Source organism: Panthera uncia, chromosome D4 (genome assembly GCF_023721935.1).
Source record: "Panthera uncia isolate 11264 chromosome D4, Puncia_PCG_1.0, whole genome shotgun sequence".
Taxonomy (NCBI): Eukaryota; Metazoa; Chordata; class Mammalia; order Carnivora; family Felidae; genus Panthera; species Panthera uncia.
The window spans coordinates 80,547,685-80,565,083 of NC_064807.1; the positions used below are offsets into that span (position 1 = coordinate 80,547,685).

At 43.7% G+C, this 17,399-nt stretch overlaps 1 protein-coding gene across 1 annotated transcript in view; it reads right to left on the reverse strand.

The window, feature by feature from the left end:
• DENND1A (DENN domain containing 1A) overlaps nucleotides 1-17,399 on the reverse strand; it is a 436,275-nt gene that overhangs the window by 211,109 nt on the left and 207,767 nt on the right. The window contains exon 6 of the mRNA XM_049630950.1: nucleotides 3,684-3,753. Coding sequence (XP_049486907.1) covers nucleotides 3,684-3,753 — 70 coding nt within the window. The remainder of the gene's footprint in view (nucleotides 1-3,683; nucleotides 3,754-17,399) is intronic.

The following is a 17,399-nucleotide window of genomic DNA, read 5'->3' on the forward strand; positions in this document are numbered from 1 at the left end:
TCTCAGATCTCATCAAGTTTTATAAATGTGCCCATAATGTCCTTGGTTAGCAAAATAATCCAATTCAGAATCACATGTTGCCTTTAGTTGTTAGGATTCTCTGGTCTTCATCAGTCTGGAACAGTTTGAGTCTTTCTTAGATTCATAGGCACTTGACAGTGAGTCCAGTCGTTCTGTGGAATAACTCTCAATTGTTTGATGTTTTCTATTGATTCAGACTTCAATTTGTTCCATGATTGATGATGTTCCACTTTGATCATTTCATTAATTCATCTGAAGTCTCTATTATGAAGGTACTCATTTTCCCTCTGTGTTTAGCAAGCATTTTGTGGAGTGATACTTTAGGTAAATATCCCATTCCTCATCAAACTTTTAATTTGTCTATTTACATACACACACACGTAAGGACACACAGTTTCCTATTTTACTCAATGACTGCAATCCTTTGCTATTGCTATTTGTTTTGATGCTTGAAATTGTCCCAGATCGGACCAGTGGGAACCTATTATGTCTTTCAAGCTCACTTTTTTGGTCTTTCTGACATGTCCCCATCATGTTTTGAGCATTTCCTTTGAGTACTTTTTGGCACAAAAAGATATTCCAGGCTCATTTTATACTTTCCCTGCTCCAGCCCTGGAATTAGACATTTCTTCAGAATTCTGGCTCCTTTTAGTGGAAAATGTTATTTAGAAACCACAATTTACACACTAGGTGTGCTCACTGCTACTTGGGTATTGCTAATCCCAGACTCTCTTAGTGGTTAGAGCCAGAGAATATACCACACACAGAGAGATCCACAATATACACATCTTTATTGATTTCTATATCTACCACATATATCAAAAGCCATAGGGTTCATACTAATGGGTCTAATTCCAATCCAACAGTGGAATCCTTCTAGTTTCCTTCCTTTTCATATTTGTAACTAAATTCCACAGAAGTGAACAACCGATCCTATTTTCTTAATATACTTACTAATTTGTACGTAACCTATCTTTTACGGCTGACCCTATCCACCCAGGGGCCCTTCTTGCCCTGCTTGAATATGGCTATCCAGTGCTAGGCCACCACTGTTCATTCTTTCCCAACAAAAAAGCCCTCCCCACCCTGGGTTCCAACCCTCCAGTGCTGGGCCACTGCCGTCTCCTTTCCTTTGTGGATCCCTCTAGATCCTCCCAGCATTCGGATATCTGCTGCCAAGCCACTGCCACCACTATCCCACGTAATGCACCGTTTCATCCCTCAGGCTCCAACACTCTCAACCAGGCTGCTCTCTGGCTCAGATGCCCTCTTCAACCCCTGCCAACTCTTCCACAGGGATGCCCTCCATGCCCCATCCACAGTCTGATAACCAAAAATAACCAAAAAGGGTCAGCGACCCAGACAGACACCCTCATCATGTAGCTGAGGTTCCAACACTCCACTCTGAGCCATCATGGTCACCAGCCACACCTAAGCCCCCCAGCTGAAGCCTAACTTCCTAGTGACTTTTGGATTTGGGGAGGGGGTTCTGTTCTTTTAATAAAAGCTCTTCCTCCCCGTTCTAATCTGATAACCCATGGCTTGCCGACAAGTAAGCCAGTTGTACACAGATTCCCTTTCATCTGAGTCATAATTCCTTTAACCAGAAAGAATTTAACAGAAAGAGTATTAGGTACAGTGGGAAGAGACTCCACTAAAACACATCACTGATCTCAACTCTTCACTCCAAGAGGCAGGGTCCTTCCTGGGGCAATGGCCCAGAGGACTGGTACACCAATTTTACAGGGCAATAATCCTATCTTCTCCTACGTGTGGGTTGTGCACACCCAATCTTTCCTGTATCACAAGACATGTTTTTAAAAGTCCATTATGTTTTGACTGGAGCATGAATATGGAAGAAAAAAAATTACATGAGTCAGTCTCCAATTCTAAGACTGTTAAGAGCTTACATGTGATGCCATTCTATTTACTAAAGACATCTTTCAAATCTGAGTGAAAACCTGAATGTTTGAGTGAAGTGAATTGTGAACAGAAATCGATGAAGAGATCCAAGATGGCCTCTGAATTCATTCGTTAAAGAATAAATCACTTCCTGTGTGACAGAATTCCCTGATACCTAAGCACCCTTTCAGAGTCATTTCTATTAGTTATTCCTTCTGTTTACTGTGGCCTCTGGAATATATTGCTGGCGAGTAAATCTAACTTGAAGGAAAGATTTGATTACACACACAATTTCTACTTTTTCTCCAAAACAGCATTTCCTAAAGTATGTTCCAGGCAACACTAGTATCTCAGAATATTATTATTTGTCATGGAATAAAAAGGGTTTGGGGCCAAACAGGATGGGAAGCACTGAGTAACATACATTTCTCCACTGCAGGACCTTCTCAGAACCACCAGGACATGAATCTTAAGGAGACAAAAATGAAACACAACGTTCCCTCTCCCCAACCGCAGTATTACTGAACTACGGCACCTTTTTGCATGGACCATTTCTCAGAACTAATGTTCTGTAGAAAGTATGGGGGGAAAAAATTTCTGTGGCATTGAATAATAACATATCACCAATTAAAAAATCTTACGCCACTTACAAAAAGGAATATATAAGAGGTTAGATATATGGACAAACATCCAACTCACTAATAATCAAAGAAATGCAATGAAAACAGTGGGACTATTCACTTATCAGATAAACAGTGAATTCAACCAACGATACTGGTGAGAGCTTGGTGACCAGGCATTCCTGTATGTTGGCAGCAAAGGGTATCTATTAAGAAACTGGTACAATTCTTTTGGAAAACAGTTTGGCAAATAGTTTTTAAATGTTTATGTGCATTGCCCTTAAAAGGACCCATCTGAGATTCTCCTCTTAAGTAAATAATCCAAAATGAAGGAAATGCCTTATATTCAAAGATGCTAATGGCTAATGGCTTACGCGGGGGGGGGGGGGGGGGAGGATCCCAAGTAATAAAAACTCCCAACAGTAGGGAAATGCTTCCAAGGTCCATAATAAAATGCCATGCAGCCATGAAAAATATTCACAATGTTTTTACTAGCATGGGGAAATGCTTCTGTCGTATTGCACCTGAAAACTGTGAGCTATGAAAGTCTAAACACAGCTCCCGTCGACCCTTCACATCCATAGAAGACCTTCAGCCTATCATTTCTTCCAGAAGTACAATAAGGTACAGGTAACTTTTTAAGTAATTCCAAGACCCTTAGAGAAGTTACTGAAAGAGCACAACAAAGCCTTATGGAAATGGGAACTTGGGACAGGTGGCTAGGTCACTTGCCAGTTAAGTGTTTTATTCACAGATCCGAGCCCTGCAAGCATGACATGAGCAATTCAAATTCAGCAAAATTATAATTTAATACATGTCATGAACTTTAAGGGCTGCTTGGGAATATCAGATATTGTGAATATTAACTCTGAATGCTAAAGGTCTATTTATTTTTTAACTCAAAAAGCAAAGGAAGAAACATCTCCAAATACTAGTGATTCTTATTTTAGGGAGGGTGGTTAGGGGGACATATTAGGAGTCATTTTCTCTTCCTTCCTAGTTCCCGAATTTCCCAAACATTCTATAATGGGCATGCATTACTTTTTGGTAAACATTTTGGTGACACATAAGACATGTATTACTTTAATAATCAAAATTTTAAAGTTACTTGCTAAAAAGAATAAAATATAAGGTAAATACCTGGCCTTTTGTCGTGTAATCCGCCAAGATGTTAAGCAGCTTATAAAATACTTCGAACCAGGGGAGATAGCTGTGGAAAGAAGGGCAGAAACACGAACTATTAGTATGCAGGTCAAAAACTTTAACCAGGAGCTAATGCAAGACTGGTAGGTTTCAGATTTTCTTCTACATCCTGAAAGAGGCTTCCCGTCATAGGTTCCTGGAAACACAGACTAGTAGAATGCTAATTATTTCTGGGATTTAAAAAAATTGTCTATGTAAGGTAGAGGATTGAATGTCCATTATAAATTATTCCCATGCCTCAGAGCTAGAACAGGTTCACAGAGAAGAAATTCAAAGCAGACTCTGCTATCAGGAACCATCTCTGAATAGGCCCCCAGGCCTCTCCCACCACACTCGCCCTTTCCAGGAAAGCCTCTAATCAAGCGCCCGTGACTGGACACACACGGACACACAAGCAAACACACAGCACTTCCCCTGCTACTTTGGTGTCCCAAAGGCCCCACGAGCCCGAAACCAGTCATAACATTAAATCAGACGTTGCACCTGTACCGCATGCCCTCCATACTTACTGCAGGACCAGTTCTAATTCTGTCCCCACTGGCCTCCGCTGGGTCCTCACCATGCTGCTCCTTCACTCTGAGGACAGTCTGGTCCTGACCTGACTCTACCCTCTGTGGGGCTTCAAGAATGCTCCTTCCAAAATGCACATCTAAGTGGCACGCTGACCCAGCTCCTGCAGTGGTGCCCCATCACTACCGGACTTTTTAGGTTAATGTTGGAGACTCTTCACTGTCAGGTCCTCGACTATCTCTCTGGCTGCCCTCTCCACCTCCCCACATGCACTCTTCTCTCACTGCAGCCTCCCTCTGAGAATGGCCAGGCATCCTGAAACCTGCCCGAGCTTGCAGACACTTGGCCCTTCCCTCCCTCTGACCTTCATGGTCTACTCTAGCAGGTTTCCACTCACCCTCCTGATGTTCCCCCTTGCACGTCCCATTCCCACCCCTGATGTCCTAATTCCCTCTTCTCTGTGCTGCCCGGTCACATGCATATTCCCGTTATAACATTCCACACGCCATTTGGCACTCAATGGCCTGTCTGTCTTGCTAACACACTGTGCACGGACAGGAAGGATCGCATCTTTCTTCACTTTGTCTTTCCAGGGCCAAGCATGGAGCCCAGCGCTTGGTGTTGACTGAACAAACAGAACTATACAAAGACTACGAGCAAAAAGCACGTTAATGTTACAGAATTGTTGTTGAACGATCCTCCCCCCCCCCCCCCCCCCCCCCCGCTTCCCAAGAAGCGTTGTCACTTCATTGAAATGGCTTTGTTTTCCATATGAGACTTCCAAAGCGACAGAGAGTCAAAGGAGGAGAGTGGCGTACCAGGCAAGCTCTTGCTGTCCTGCTCACGTCCGCCCTGCTTAGCTCACAGGGTCTGTTCCTGATAGAGCTGGACGCGCAGAGAGCGCTGATCCTGCCGGCGGAGGGAACTCAGCACCCCGTACAGATTACCAGCTGTACGGCCGAGGGTAATAGATGAAGTGAGAGGCAATCCAGGGGACAGATAAAGTGCACAGTTCTCCATCATTAACGTCTGTCTGAAGCCAGCACATGCTACTGTAAAATTTAAGTAGCTTATCAAAATATACTGATAAGCAACTTAACTTTTCACTTCTATGACAGTATTATCACTTCTGTTAATATGTTTCAATCAGCCCTGGCAGCTGCATATTGACTATTACACAGCAAATGACTGCTGCCACTTTACGCAGCATTTACTTTGGCAGAGCAATGTAAACATTCAAGAGGGATTAGGGAGGAGATAAGTTTCTCCCTTCCTATTCTGTTAAATAAACCTCGGCTGAGTTAAAAGCCATTATAGTGGGAACAATAAATCCCCTCAGACGAAAACTCTTGCCCAGATTAGAGGACTCTTAGTAAACAAATTCAACCAAGGCTTACAAATTTTTTTTTTTTTTTATCCCTTGAAAGAAAAAATGCCACTAGTTAAATCCAGCAACTCCAAGTCAGGAAGGAAGGAGGGGGGGCGGGGGTAGGAAAGGAAGAAGAGAAAATATTTTCTCGCAAGGAAACCACGGCCTCAAGTAAATGAGAGAAAAGCTGAAGTCATTTTAGGAATGCTTGATGAAGTGATGGGGCAGGCCGGATTCTCTGGGAAGTCAGGACTGCAGTATACGTGCAAGAGGCTTTTGCCGCTAGGTTCAGCTGATCAACTAGCACGGGACGTGCTCCGCTGCTAGGGGACGTGGCCAGGCAGCACCCAGCTTCTCACGCTGGGCCTCCACCTCACCGAATCAATTCTTCTTGGCTACACTAAGCAGAACCCTCAGTCCTGGGAGGTTTTGCAGTTACCCTGGAGATCAGCCATTTCTTTCTCCCTCTGGCCTGACCGGACACAACTGTTCCCCACATGTTGTCCCCTGTTCACTGACAGATGAATATCCAGTGATGGCAGTGTTAAGGTCCTGAAACCAAAACCCAGCTGTCTTCTTCTTCAAAGGATCCCTCTTTTCCCCTGTTGGGAGGCCAGGGTTCACAGCTGAACTTTATCCAGTGGCGTTTCCTGTATCGCTTCATTAGTGCTGGCACAACGGCTTTGCATGGCCTGCGAGGTTGCAGGTGAGGATATGGAGACCCTCCACTCCATTCTGTGCGTGTCTGTCATCATGGAGTAAACACTACTTCCCGGTCCAGAGACAGGAAACAAACACTCCATTACACTGTTCGTCCCTAGACATCTAAAGCAGTTCCAAACATCCCTGGGCCTGCTCTGCTTGCTACCTTTATGCAACTGCTCGAGTCTGCGATGCAGAGCATCACTGTGCGGTGGGCTCAGTCCAAGGCCAGGGCACAATCGCCAGAGGACAAAGGGTCCCTGTATTCAGGAAGGCCATGGTCCTAGTAGGGAAGAGAGACGTACACAACAAAATAGTTTGGGTAGGGGGAGCTGGAATTCTTTTCCCAGGGCTTTATTTAGCTCACACTTTGGATCAATTTATAAAGCTATCATAACCAACCAGCAGAGCCTCGATGGGACAAAGCCAAAACAGGACAAGCTCGCTTCCAAGGCACTGGCCGTGATCCATGCTTCTCTCACCAAACTGTGGCTCAGGTAACTTTGTCCCTGAGGCTCTGCCGTCACTCCCTGGCCTAACAGTCAAATGGACAACAGGCTCTTGTTTTGTGTGAAGCAATACAGAGCCTTAAACTTGAGAATTCAGGTAGTAGCCGAGTATTCCTACATACACGGCCTCACTGACATGGGGCCATCACAGGCCCTGGTAGGATGTGCAGGGGTAGGTTCCAGAGACCGTGCTTAGAGTCAAATGGCCCACAGTAAAAATCACCTGTAAAAGTCCTTAAATTGCCCCCACCATAGAGCAGACATGGTTTTGTAGACACCAAGTAGCCGGCCTGAGTTTGGGGGACACGGTGAATGAAAACTCTGTTCCAATCTGTCAGCTTGGAGAGCTGCTTACCCTCCGGCTGAACTCAGGAACCAAGTCCAACTGAGGACAGATGACTTACTTTTCTAATCTCGCTCCACTGAATGGACTGTCAGGATAATCGTTCCCACTGTTTTGTGTGTGTACACGTGTCTAAGTGACCTTGTGTAAGTGTATGTATGATGGGATTCCACGCCAGTGTCGTTAAGCATTTAGATAGAAAGCCATCACAAATTTGAAACAGCTCTCCCCACATCTCTTGCTAATAGTTCAGTTCAGAGACATCAGACGAGCTCAAACAAGGCAGGGGTGTGCGTGATAGGGAGCAACAGAGGCAGCCACTGACCAAGGTGAGGAAGGTGGCCACCTGAGAGAGCAAAAGCTGTGAGCAGGAGGTCAGAGTTCAAGCGTGAGGAGGAGGGGAAGGAGGAGAGCCTCCTTCAGGGGCAACCCGGCACAGAGTGCTGGGGTCTGAGTGGGGTGAGGAGGGTTCCCTGGCAAGGGAAAGCCAGGGCTCCAGCAAGATAAGAAGAGCATCCACACAGAAGGTGGCCTGGCTTGGAATGTCAGCACTCAAGAGGGGGTAAAGATTTAAGTAGGGGCAAAGGCCTGGTACTGGTAGGAAAGCATCTAGGTCAAGAGAAAGAGGTTGGCTAGACTGGTATTGGAACCTAAGAGGAGCGAAAAAAGCATCTGGAAGGCAGTTCAGTGTGGGGTGGCAGAGCCTAACTGGGTAGGAGGGCTTCCATGAAGGGTGGTGAGGAGGCAGAGTCCAAGCAGTCGAGAAGAATGTCTACGGTAGGAGGAGGCGGCAGTGCCTCAGAGGTCAGAGTCCAAACAGAATAGCCCTGCCTAAGATGTCAGAGTCCAAGTGGGGTGAGGAGGGCGGCCACGGAGGAAAGGACCTGCAGCGGAGCGAGTCCGATCAAGTATGTAAATGCATAATGGAAACCATTACTACTATCAGAGAAGAGAGTTACAAGTATGGACCAGGAAAAAACAAGAATGAACCTATGGTGTCACGTTGGAATTCGATGAAACTGTGTGAAATCATGGAGACAGATAAAATGAGCAGAAAGACAAATGTATGTGTGTATATAATGTGCATATACACCTTATATGTACATATATTCTCTAGCTCTAGCCACTGAGGGGGCACGGAAGCAGAGACACCCCAATTACGATGAGCATGCTTAGTGTCCAGGTCTTGGTTTCTAAGGACCATCTGCCACAAAAAGGAACCAGAGCTCCTTGAAGAAATGTCTGACTTCAAGGCTGGGGCTGGGAAATATCTTGTTGTACTAGAAAAAAGGCAGTGCTCAACACATGATCAGGACATGCCGACAGGACACAAAAGCCAGTTGGGGGAGGGGGGTTCTGGCTGACAAAATCTGTGACAATCTGAGCACCAAAACAAATTATGATAGAAAGAGATAATAGAACAATAAATAAATTAGGAAATCGTGAGTCTGGGCTAATAGGAATAAATGAATTGAAAGTTTGATGAGGATGAGAGAAGATGAGGATATTCACAATACACTTTTGAACTACAAAGGGAAAAAGAAGGAAAAAGCCTGGGAGACATGACCTCAATCAAGTAACGGGATGAACTGAACTGGTGTATCAACTGGCAGAATGCAATGAAACAGGACAGAATACTTCCATCACGTTCTAGGCACGGAAGGAAGAAAAATCAGATAAATCCAAATTGAGGGACCTTCTACAAGCTAACAGCCAAATGTCAAGTTCACAGAAGTGTAGGAAATGTTGAGGAGCTCTTCCAGAGTAAGACAACGAGAGAGGCACGAAACTAAATGCAACACGTGATTCTAACTACAGCTTGCGTCTCCACGTATACAGGTGGTCCAAGTATTACACGGCAGCACTGTATCAAAACCAATACTAATTTCCTGATTGTGATGATTATAATGTAGTTATGTAAAAGAATGTGTCCTTTTTAAAAAATACACTAAGGTATTTGGGGGCTACTGGGTATTATTTTGGCAACATCTCTCATATGGAGCATTTGTGTTGTATTCACAACTTTTCTGTATGTTATTGTTTCAAAATTGTAATAAAATGGAGAGGAGAGAATCGAAAAGGTCTTTTGTATCATCAGAAATACTGTAAGTAGGGGCACCTGGGTGGCTCTGTTGGTTAAGTGTCCAGTTTCAGTTCAGGACATGATCTCAGGGTTGGTGAGTTCAAGCCCCGCATCAGGCTCTGCACTGACAGTGTGAAGCCTGCCTGGGATATCCATCCTTCCATCCTTCCATCCTTCCGTTCCTTTCCTTCCTTCCTTCTCTTTCTTTCTCTCTCTCTCTGAAAATAAACAAACTTTTTAAAAACATAGCATACGTAGACCAATTAGAGCATACAGAATAATAATATGAGCTAGGAAAATAAAAAATCTAAAACCATGGCTATCGGGAGGAGCATGCAATAGAGAGAACAGCTGCTTGCAATGGGGGAAGTCAATCCCCAGGGCACAGAGAAGGTTGAGCAACAGCTAAGTTTTCAAGAAGTCGTTCTCCATGTATGGGAGGAAGGCTGGCAGGGGCGGGGATAAAGAGCATTAGAGACAGAAAAAAATCTCAAGAGCCATGACTCTCAGCCTTGTCCCTCAGGGCCCGATTGGAGACCTGTGCGCAGCTGGAGGAGCCAGAGAGAAGGGGGTGCTGGCTGCAGGACCCAAGGCAAGGTAGGGGTCAAAAAAGCCAGACTCCAGAGGGCCTGTCACATGCCGAACTGATGGGCCTCCCCTTCATCCCTTCATTCTGTTATCACTGGGAAACCAAAGCGACAATTAAAGAGAAGTAACAGTCTGAGGACGAGTATTTAGAACTAGGTGGAGAGTGATGGTTTCCCCCTCAGCACGGTCCAGTGGATCTCAGCCTGCCCAGATCATGTCCACTTTGTTACCCGAAAGTCTTTGATAATCTAGTTATATACCTAATTTTTAAGACAATCAAGAGGATGTTTGGGCTCTAATATAAATAATAAAAAGTACTTTATAATAAAATTTTAACATTTAAACACTGAGACACCATTATATTAGAAATACAATGAAGTAGCACCTCCCTGAGCACTCTACAGCTGCTTTAACTGACGTCTGGAATGAACTTAACGCTAAAAAGAGTGACACAATTGAATTGAATACGCTCTTCAATTTTTCTCAGTGATTTCCACTGCCTAAGGAATTTGTAAAACTCCACGTTGGGTACTTGAAGAGAAGAGACATATCCCTCTTTTCCCCTGTTTCCTGTCAGATGTTGCCAAGATTCATCGGATGACAAAGCATCCTTTGGTTAAGGCTATCTGGTATTCAGTATCTAAAGTTTTCAAAAAACCACCCCCGGCCCACAATTAAGGAAAAAAAAAAAAAAATGCAGAGCAGCGCGGCATGTGCTGGAGAGAAATAACCCTGGGTCAATCTCCGTTCTGAAACTTTCTAGCTGTGCCGCCTCAGGAAAGCAATCTCTTGAAGACTCGGTTTCTTCTTCCATAAGAAGATATACGCCACCTAATGAATTTAACTGAGGGATGCAGACGCACCCAAGTCTGGTGCCTGGAATCTCTACCTAACGTTCTCGCCAATCTCAGCTTTGAGAAGCTCTTTTTGATTCTGTCTGGGGCAGAGGTGCCTTCAGGACTCTGTACAGGAAATCCTCATGCCCTGCAGTCACGAGAGTGAATAGGAGAGCATGAGCCGTTACGAGAGGAAAAACCAATGATGTGGCCACTTAAACCAGTAAGTCCCCACTCGCCCCTTCTGGTTTGACATAGTATCTATCCCTGCTCCTCCGTCAGGGTCTTGGTGGCCAAACATCTACGATAAAATGTAAATAAAACCACACCCATTGCAAAGGATGCAGGATTTCATGAAGCCCTGGTTTAAGATGCTGGCCACATGCTTGGATTTGAGGAAAGTAACCCACAAATGAAGACGTGGGAGCTTCAGACCAGATAACAAGGGACAAAGAGAAAAGTCAAGAAAAGCAAGGATGGAGGCACCACAGTCACATCAAAAGAAGATGAATTCAATATCAAAAGATTAAGAGAGGCCTTGGGGAAATTGATAAAGTCGTCAAATACTTTTGGAAAAATGGCTTTTTATGACTATGCTGAGAAAGTCAAACATAGAGTGTCATTTTGTCAGAAAAATCACAACCTCTCCCCTAAAAAAACAAAACAAAAAAAAACCATTGTGGACTCATTACTCTTTCTAAGAAAGAATGTATCATTGGTATAAAAGCTAGGTTTTGCCAAACTCAATTTATTTCCAAAATTTGCGTTTCATTTCTTTCTAGATAAAATCCTAAAGGAAGTTTCCCCTAATTTTTACTATAAAATTTTGGTCCCCACTTAAATACAGATTTTATTCCCAGAACGTTAGGCCCTCTGGGCTCACCCTACATGCTGAGTCACCATGGTTTATAATGTATGCTTTTTTTTCTTTGTCTTCTCCATTAGTGTCAATTCCATGCGAGCAGGCATCACGGCTGTGTGTTGACTATTTAATCTCTAAGGTGTGCCTGGCACATGTTAGACATTCAGTAAGTCAGAAGTTCCCTTGACAGTTGTAACTCATGACTGCAGTTTCTACTAGGGCCACTGCCACTAGAGTTAACAGTCAATCAACTCTTACTGGAAGACAGGGCATTTGGGTTAGGAAAATGATCCAGAACCAAAACTGACCCCTGCCAGTGGACTGCTGGAGTCTGTGACAAATAAATGGAGTGAGTAAAAGTCAAAGTAGATCATGAAGGACCCACAAAGTTACGATTTCTTGCCCTTAGCCCACCCATCCAATACAAGTGAACACCAGCACCTACTTTTTTTTGTTCCGACTTCAAGCACTGTGGGGAAAATGTCACAAAACCAAGCTGATTGTTTTAATTTGGCCACTTAATTTTTCAAGCACAGGTGAGCCTTTAGAATTACTCAAGAATCCTCTGTCAGGCCAAGTTCCCCAAGAGAGTCTGCTCTAAACTTTCCCTTCTTCTACCGTCTCTAACCCATTTCTCCTGCTCTTCAGAAGATACTCTGGTCTCCACACTTACCTGCAGAGAAAAGCTCCACCATGAGTTTTCCTCTCTTCCACTTCTAGACTTTTCATGCCTGCCCTCCTAACAGGAGCTGGGAAGTAGAGAAGACCCTAGATCCCAACTACACTGCCTTCTAGAAGACCTATCTTCTTAGCACTCCCATCTGTACGCATAACAAAACCACCCATGTGTGCCGGTCCACAGTTTTCAAACTACAGCTTTAGCACCAAAGAGTCCACATTCATCCTTATGAGAAAAGCACACCACATCCTCCTGAGCTAACCACATTAAGCTTCAATAAATGCTTTCCTGGAATTTAAAACCGAAGTGACGTTTACAGTCCAAACATCACACGTTTCCAGATCATTCATTCTGCAAATGTGACAGTCAATCGTCCGTCAAACCACACATTTCTCCACACTTACTGAGGCCCATCCAGTAAATGCCTGGCATTGTATCAGGTACACGGGGAAAGAGAACAAGGTCTCAGCATTTGGGGAGCCCACAGTCTAAGGAGGGAAAAGCAGACACATGGGCAGATGACGTCAGCAACGCAGGGCCTGTGTGAGGGCAGAGGTGCATAAAGGGAACAGAGGAGAAGTTCTGGGAAGGCTTCCCACAGAAATGACCTTGCTGATCTCTTTTACACAGAGTGCAAAGTCAGAAGACTGACCTGGGTCTGAGTATCACTTCTGTCCCTAGCTGTGGCCTGAGGCATCTTTCCCCCCTCCATGTATAAAATGGGGATACACTACCTACGCTCACACAACTGTTATGAGGGTGACATGTGAGGGTGCCTACCACTGTGCCTGGAACGCAGTAATCAATGTTTTTCCCTGCCAAGACCATACTCGTAGTGCTAGGAAGATCAGAAGTCAGAGGAACTTGACTAGGGCAACAAACAACCCCCTTTGGGAGATCAAAGCTAGTCTCACTCAATGTGAGCATTCTGCTTTGCTCACAGCTGCTAACATCGAACTGTAAATTTATTACGGTAGCCAGTTAAGCTCAAAAATCTCTGATTTATGTCCATAATTAGCATCCCATTGTGATACCTACTACATCTATGCAGGAAAATATATCGCATGTACTGAATGAGTAGAAATATTAATTTGCATTAGGAAAAAACACAAAAAGTTCCCATAAAACATCTGTGCTTACATAAATCTACCCAAACACACACTTGGATTTGACTTTGGTAAGAAGGCTCTTTTCTCTCCTGATGGGTATTCAATAATTGTTGCTTTTAGAGAGCAGATCTGCTGTCGTCTTCTCGATGACAGCGTCGCTGTGATTGAGGGAGATTGCTCAGGAGGAAAGCACAGAGGCACTTTTCTGTTATCACCGGTGAAGTGTTGGTAACAGAAGATCTTTGGAGTAATGACACCTGCACTGACAATTGAGTGTAATTCTCAGATATTTTCCATTGAGCCCAGAGAGGGCGAGCGCACAGGCCTTTCATCATTTTCCTAAGAGAGCTTATGATGCAGCCCGCTCCTGTATTCACACACCTACAAGTTTTTCCCCCCATTCAGAGCATCTTATTCTATGGTTTTAAATTACTACCATAATATAATATAATGGGTTAGGGAGGTTCTAACCAAGGCCCACCTTACAGAATCTTTCATAGACTAAAAGAGAAATACATTGTCTCTACTGAAAAAAAAAAAAACACAGCAAGGAGAAGAAATGGCTACACAAGAAATCCTGTCCTACTTTCAGGAGTAAACAACAAAATTAATGAACCCACTGAGACACCGTTTGATGATATTCTCGTTTCAGAGCGAAAAGTGGAGAAAGAGGGAAAACATTTACCAAGCTTCAGGAGCTCTGAAGTATTATTCTTTACAACTCTAGAAGATGGATCATCATCCCATTTTACAGGTGAGAAAAACGGAGTCACGGACAAGTGAAGTGACCTACCTGGGACAACACAGCTACTAAAAGCACAACGCAAGACACAAAACTAGTCCCGTAGGTTTTCTGCCCTGCCCGCTCCATGCAACACATTATTAATTGCACAGCACGATCCCATGCAATGATCAATCCTGAAATTAGGATTTAGAATTCTTACCTGTGGTTCTCACTGTGATGCCCTGATAAATGAAAGCCTGCCTCCAAAAGTCCCTCTGCTGGAAGTGTTCTGAGCAATCCAACTTTGGCTTCCTCCCAGCCATTCAGCATGTTTTCTTACTCTGCCAGCTCCAGGGACACTAGTCATGTGTCAGCTCTTTATTGCTTTAGGTATTAGTGTACATGTTAGATCCAGAAACACAAATATAAATGGCTGGATTTAAACTGTCTTCGGTGTTTTCAGTTTTTAAGTTTCCAGAGCTTCATGCCAAGACCTAATGCCTCTGCTACCTTAGATCTGGATTTCTAAGAATTTATCTAGACAAATCATGGCCCAGGTCACAGATTCTTAAACAGGCTGTGTTGCCTTTTTAAATTTAGAGTATAAAGCTTTAAATGTATGCTTATGGTGACAATTAAGGAAATGCTGGATTAGACAGGGCATCAGTTTTCCACGAGTAGCACTCATTTGAGCTCAGGTCCGCCCCTGATCTCTGCTCGAATGCTGTATCATTCCATCGCAAATCTCTCTATAAAAGTGTCTGGCTGTCTCTTAAACCCATTTACGCTCTATGCTTCAATGCCTCTCCTTGGCAACTTTTTCCATATGCTTCACTTCTTTCAGGGCAGTTCTGTCTCAATTCACAGAACAGCACACCAATCACGACAAGCAGGCAGGCAGGTAAAGAAAGGAAGAAGGACAGACAGGCACATGGAGAGAAAGTAGGATGTGAAGGTAGCCGGTCCAATAAAAGTAATGTTTTAAAAGGCAAAGAGATTTTAGGCCCAAAGAAAACCAACCGGGCATCTAACCTCAAGCAATCAGAGAGCCCTGAACTTGAATTTATAACCCAAACACCCTGTACCATATGCAACTTGAGACACACAACTGGTAGCGCTACTGGGGATTTATGACTTATGACTTGTTCATATTTAATTTGTAACCAAACACTTCCCCTTCCTCTTAGCTACCTTAGAACTCTTGATTAACTCTTGTTTTCACAGGTCAGAGGTTAAATAAAGGAAGGGAAGCATTCTGGGGTGAGATTGCCCAGAGCACCACATCCAAGAGTGACCTGTGCAAGGAACATTAAAATAAGCGATAAGACTAGGGATTGTTCGAGACAACTGATGTTCAAAGCCTCCTTTGGGTACAAAGCAGGACCTTACTAAGAGCTAGCAACAAGGACAGACAGGAAACTGCTCTCAAGTTACCTTTTGTGACAGAGCAACTCTCTCACCAAGAGGTCTCTCCCAAGATGTTCTTGGAAATGAGGCTAAAGGTTTTGAGGGAAGGAAAAAGGAATTTGTGCAAGCCCAGCAGCCCCTCCCCTGCTTCATTCTGCCACAGGCCTCTGTCTTGCTCATGGGATTCTCTTACCCTGGAGAAAACCTCTACCGCTATCTCATTTAGTGCACATGGGCCAGGCTGAGGGAAGCAGATTTCTTTATACAAAATTAATCACACAGAGACACAGCCACCCCGAACAGGGTAGTATCATCTATCCAACTGCAAGACCCATCTAGATCCAAGAACCTTTACTGCTGTGCTCCTTATCATGCACCAAACATAAAAGTAATAATGGTAGAGACCACCAATATTCTGAAATTGCAGTGTGTCAAGAGCTTTAGATGCGTTTGCCTATTTATTCCTCATAGTAATTCTATTAAACAGGTACCATTAAATCTCCCTAGTAACAAATAAGAAAACTGAAGCACAGACACGGTAAGTAACCCGCTCAGAGTCCCGCAGCCACAAAGCAGATCAGGGGATCAGGGTTAAATTCAGGTAGGTGTGTGTGCTTTACTACACCAGCAGGTTCTTTACTGAAAAAAAATCTCTCAGGGAATAGTATCAATGAAACGGCATCAGTGAAATGCCATAGATGACACGTGCACTTGACATTTGATTAGGTGTTTTCAAACTGTCGCAACAGAACAACCATTAAACTCATCTGCTCTGTAGCTAGCTCTCATTCATCCAGTCACTGCCTAATATAAGCCAAGCACTGGATAGAGGTGAATAAAGGGTAGCCTCCACGCATGTAGGTCCCTGGTTTAGATTTGTATGTGAAACCACTATGGCGTTAGGAACGATCTGACAGAGGCAATAAAAACACAACTTGAAAATTATGAGTAGCGGTTGGGCCCCCCTGAGAAGAGGTGAGGTGTGCATTTCCTCATAACCACATAACACAGCCATAGCACGAACCAGTTTCCTCAGGTGAGCCCTTCGACAGGCTGGGCAGACCCAATCCTGAGCTGAGGAGGAGCTGAGGATCCACTAACAGGGAGACTGAGTTGAAACAACATGCCATCAATCACTCACTGTTTTGTTCCCCTGATTTAAAAACAATAATAAATACAAAAACAACCCTACACCTCCCAGCCACTCCTTATTTTTTAAATAATATTGGTGCCTATGACTTACTGATTTATTATAAACCTAGAAGAGCAGTCGGCAATGTTACAAAACCCTAAAACTGGTGGTGTTACTCACTCAAAACATGGTAGTTTAGAGGGAGGTGAAGTGTTTGGTTAAAAAAGGCGTAAGTCTTAAATCCCCAGAGACAGTACCAGTTGTGAGTCTTCCTCAAAAGAGTCCCTAAAAACTAATCTTTAGAGAAAGGAGGCTCAAACAGCAAACCTGGCAGAAACAGGTTTCTTGGATATAAATTCTTAAACTCACATAGTTTGAAAGAGAGCAGTAAAGTTGTCCTTCAATGAGTAACTACTAAAAGCAGAACATTAAAATGAAGGTCCAAAAATGTACGCATGAATTATTTTTACTGTGTTTTCACCAGCATTAAATGTTGTGGCTTAATTTTGGGGGGAATATATTTTAAACGGTAGTTCTTTAGCAATACCTTCATACACACACCTAAACATGTGCTAAGAGAATGGTTAAGTAAATTAGGTTAAATCCAAGAAACAGAAAATGAGGTTTTAAAATGTCCTTAATGAAAAGAGCCTAAATGTCCATCAACTGATGAATGGATAAAGAAGTTGTGGTTTATATATATAATGGAATACTACTTGGCAATGAGAAAGAACGAAATATGGCCTTTTGTAGCAACATGGATGGAACTGGAGAATGTTATGCTAAGTGAAATAAGTCAG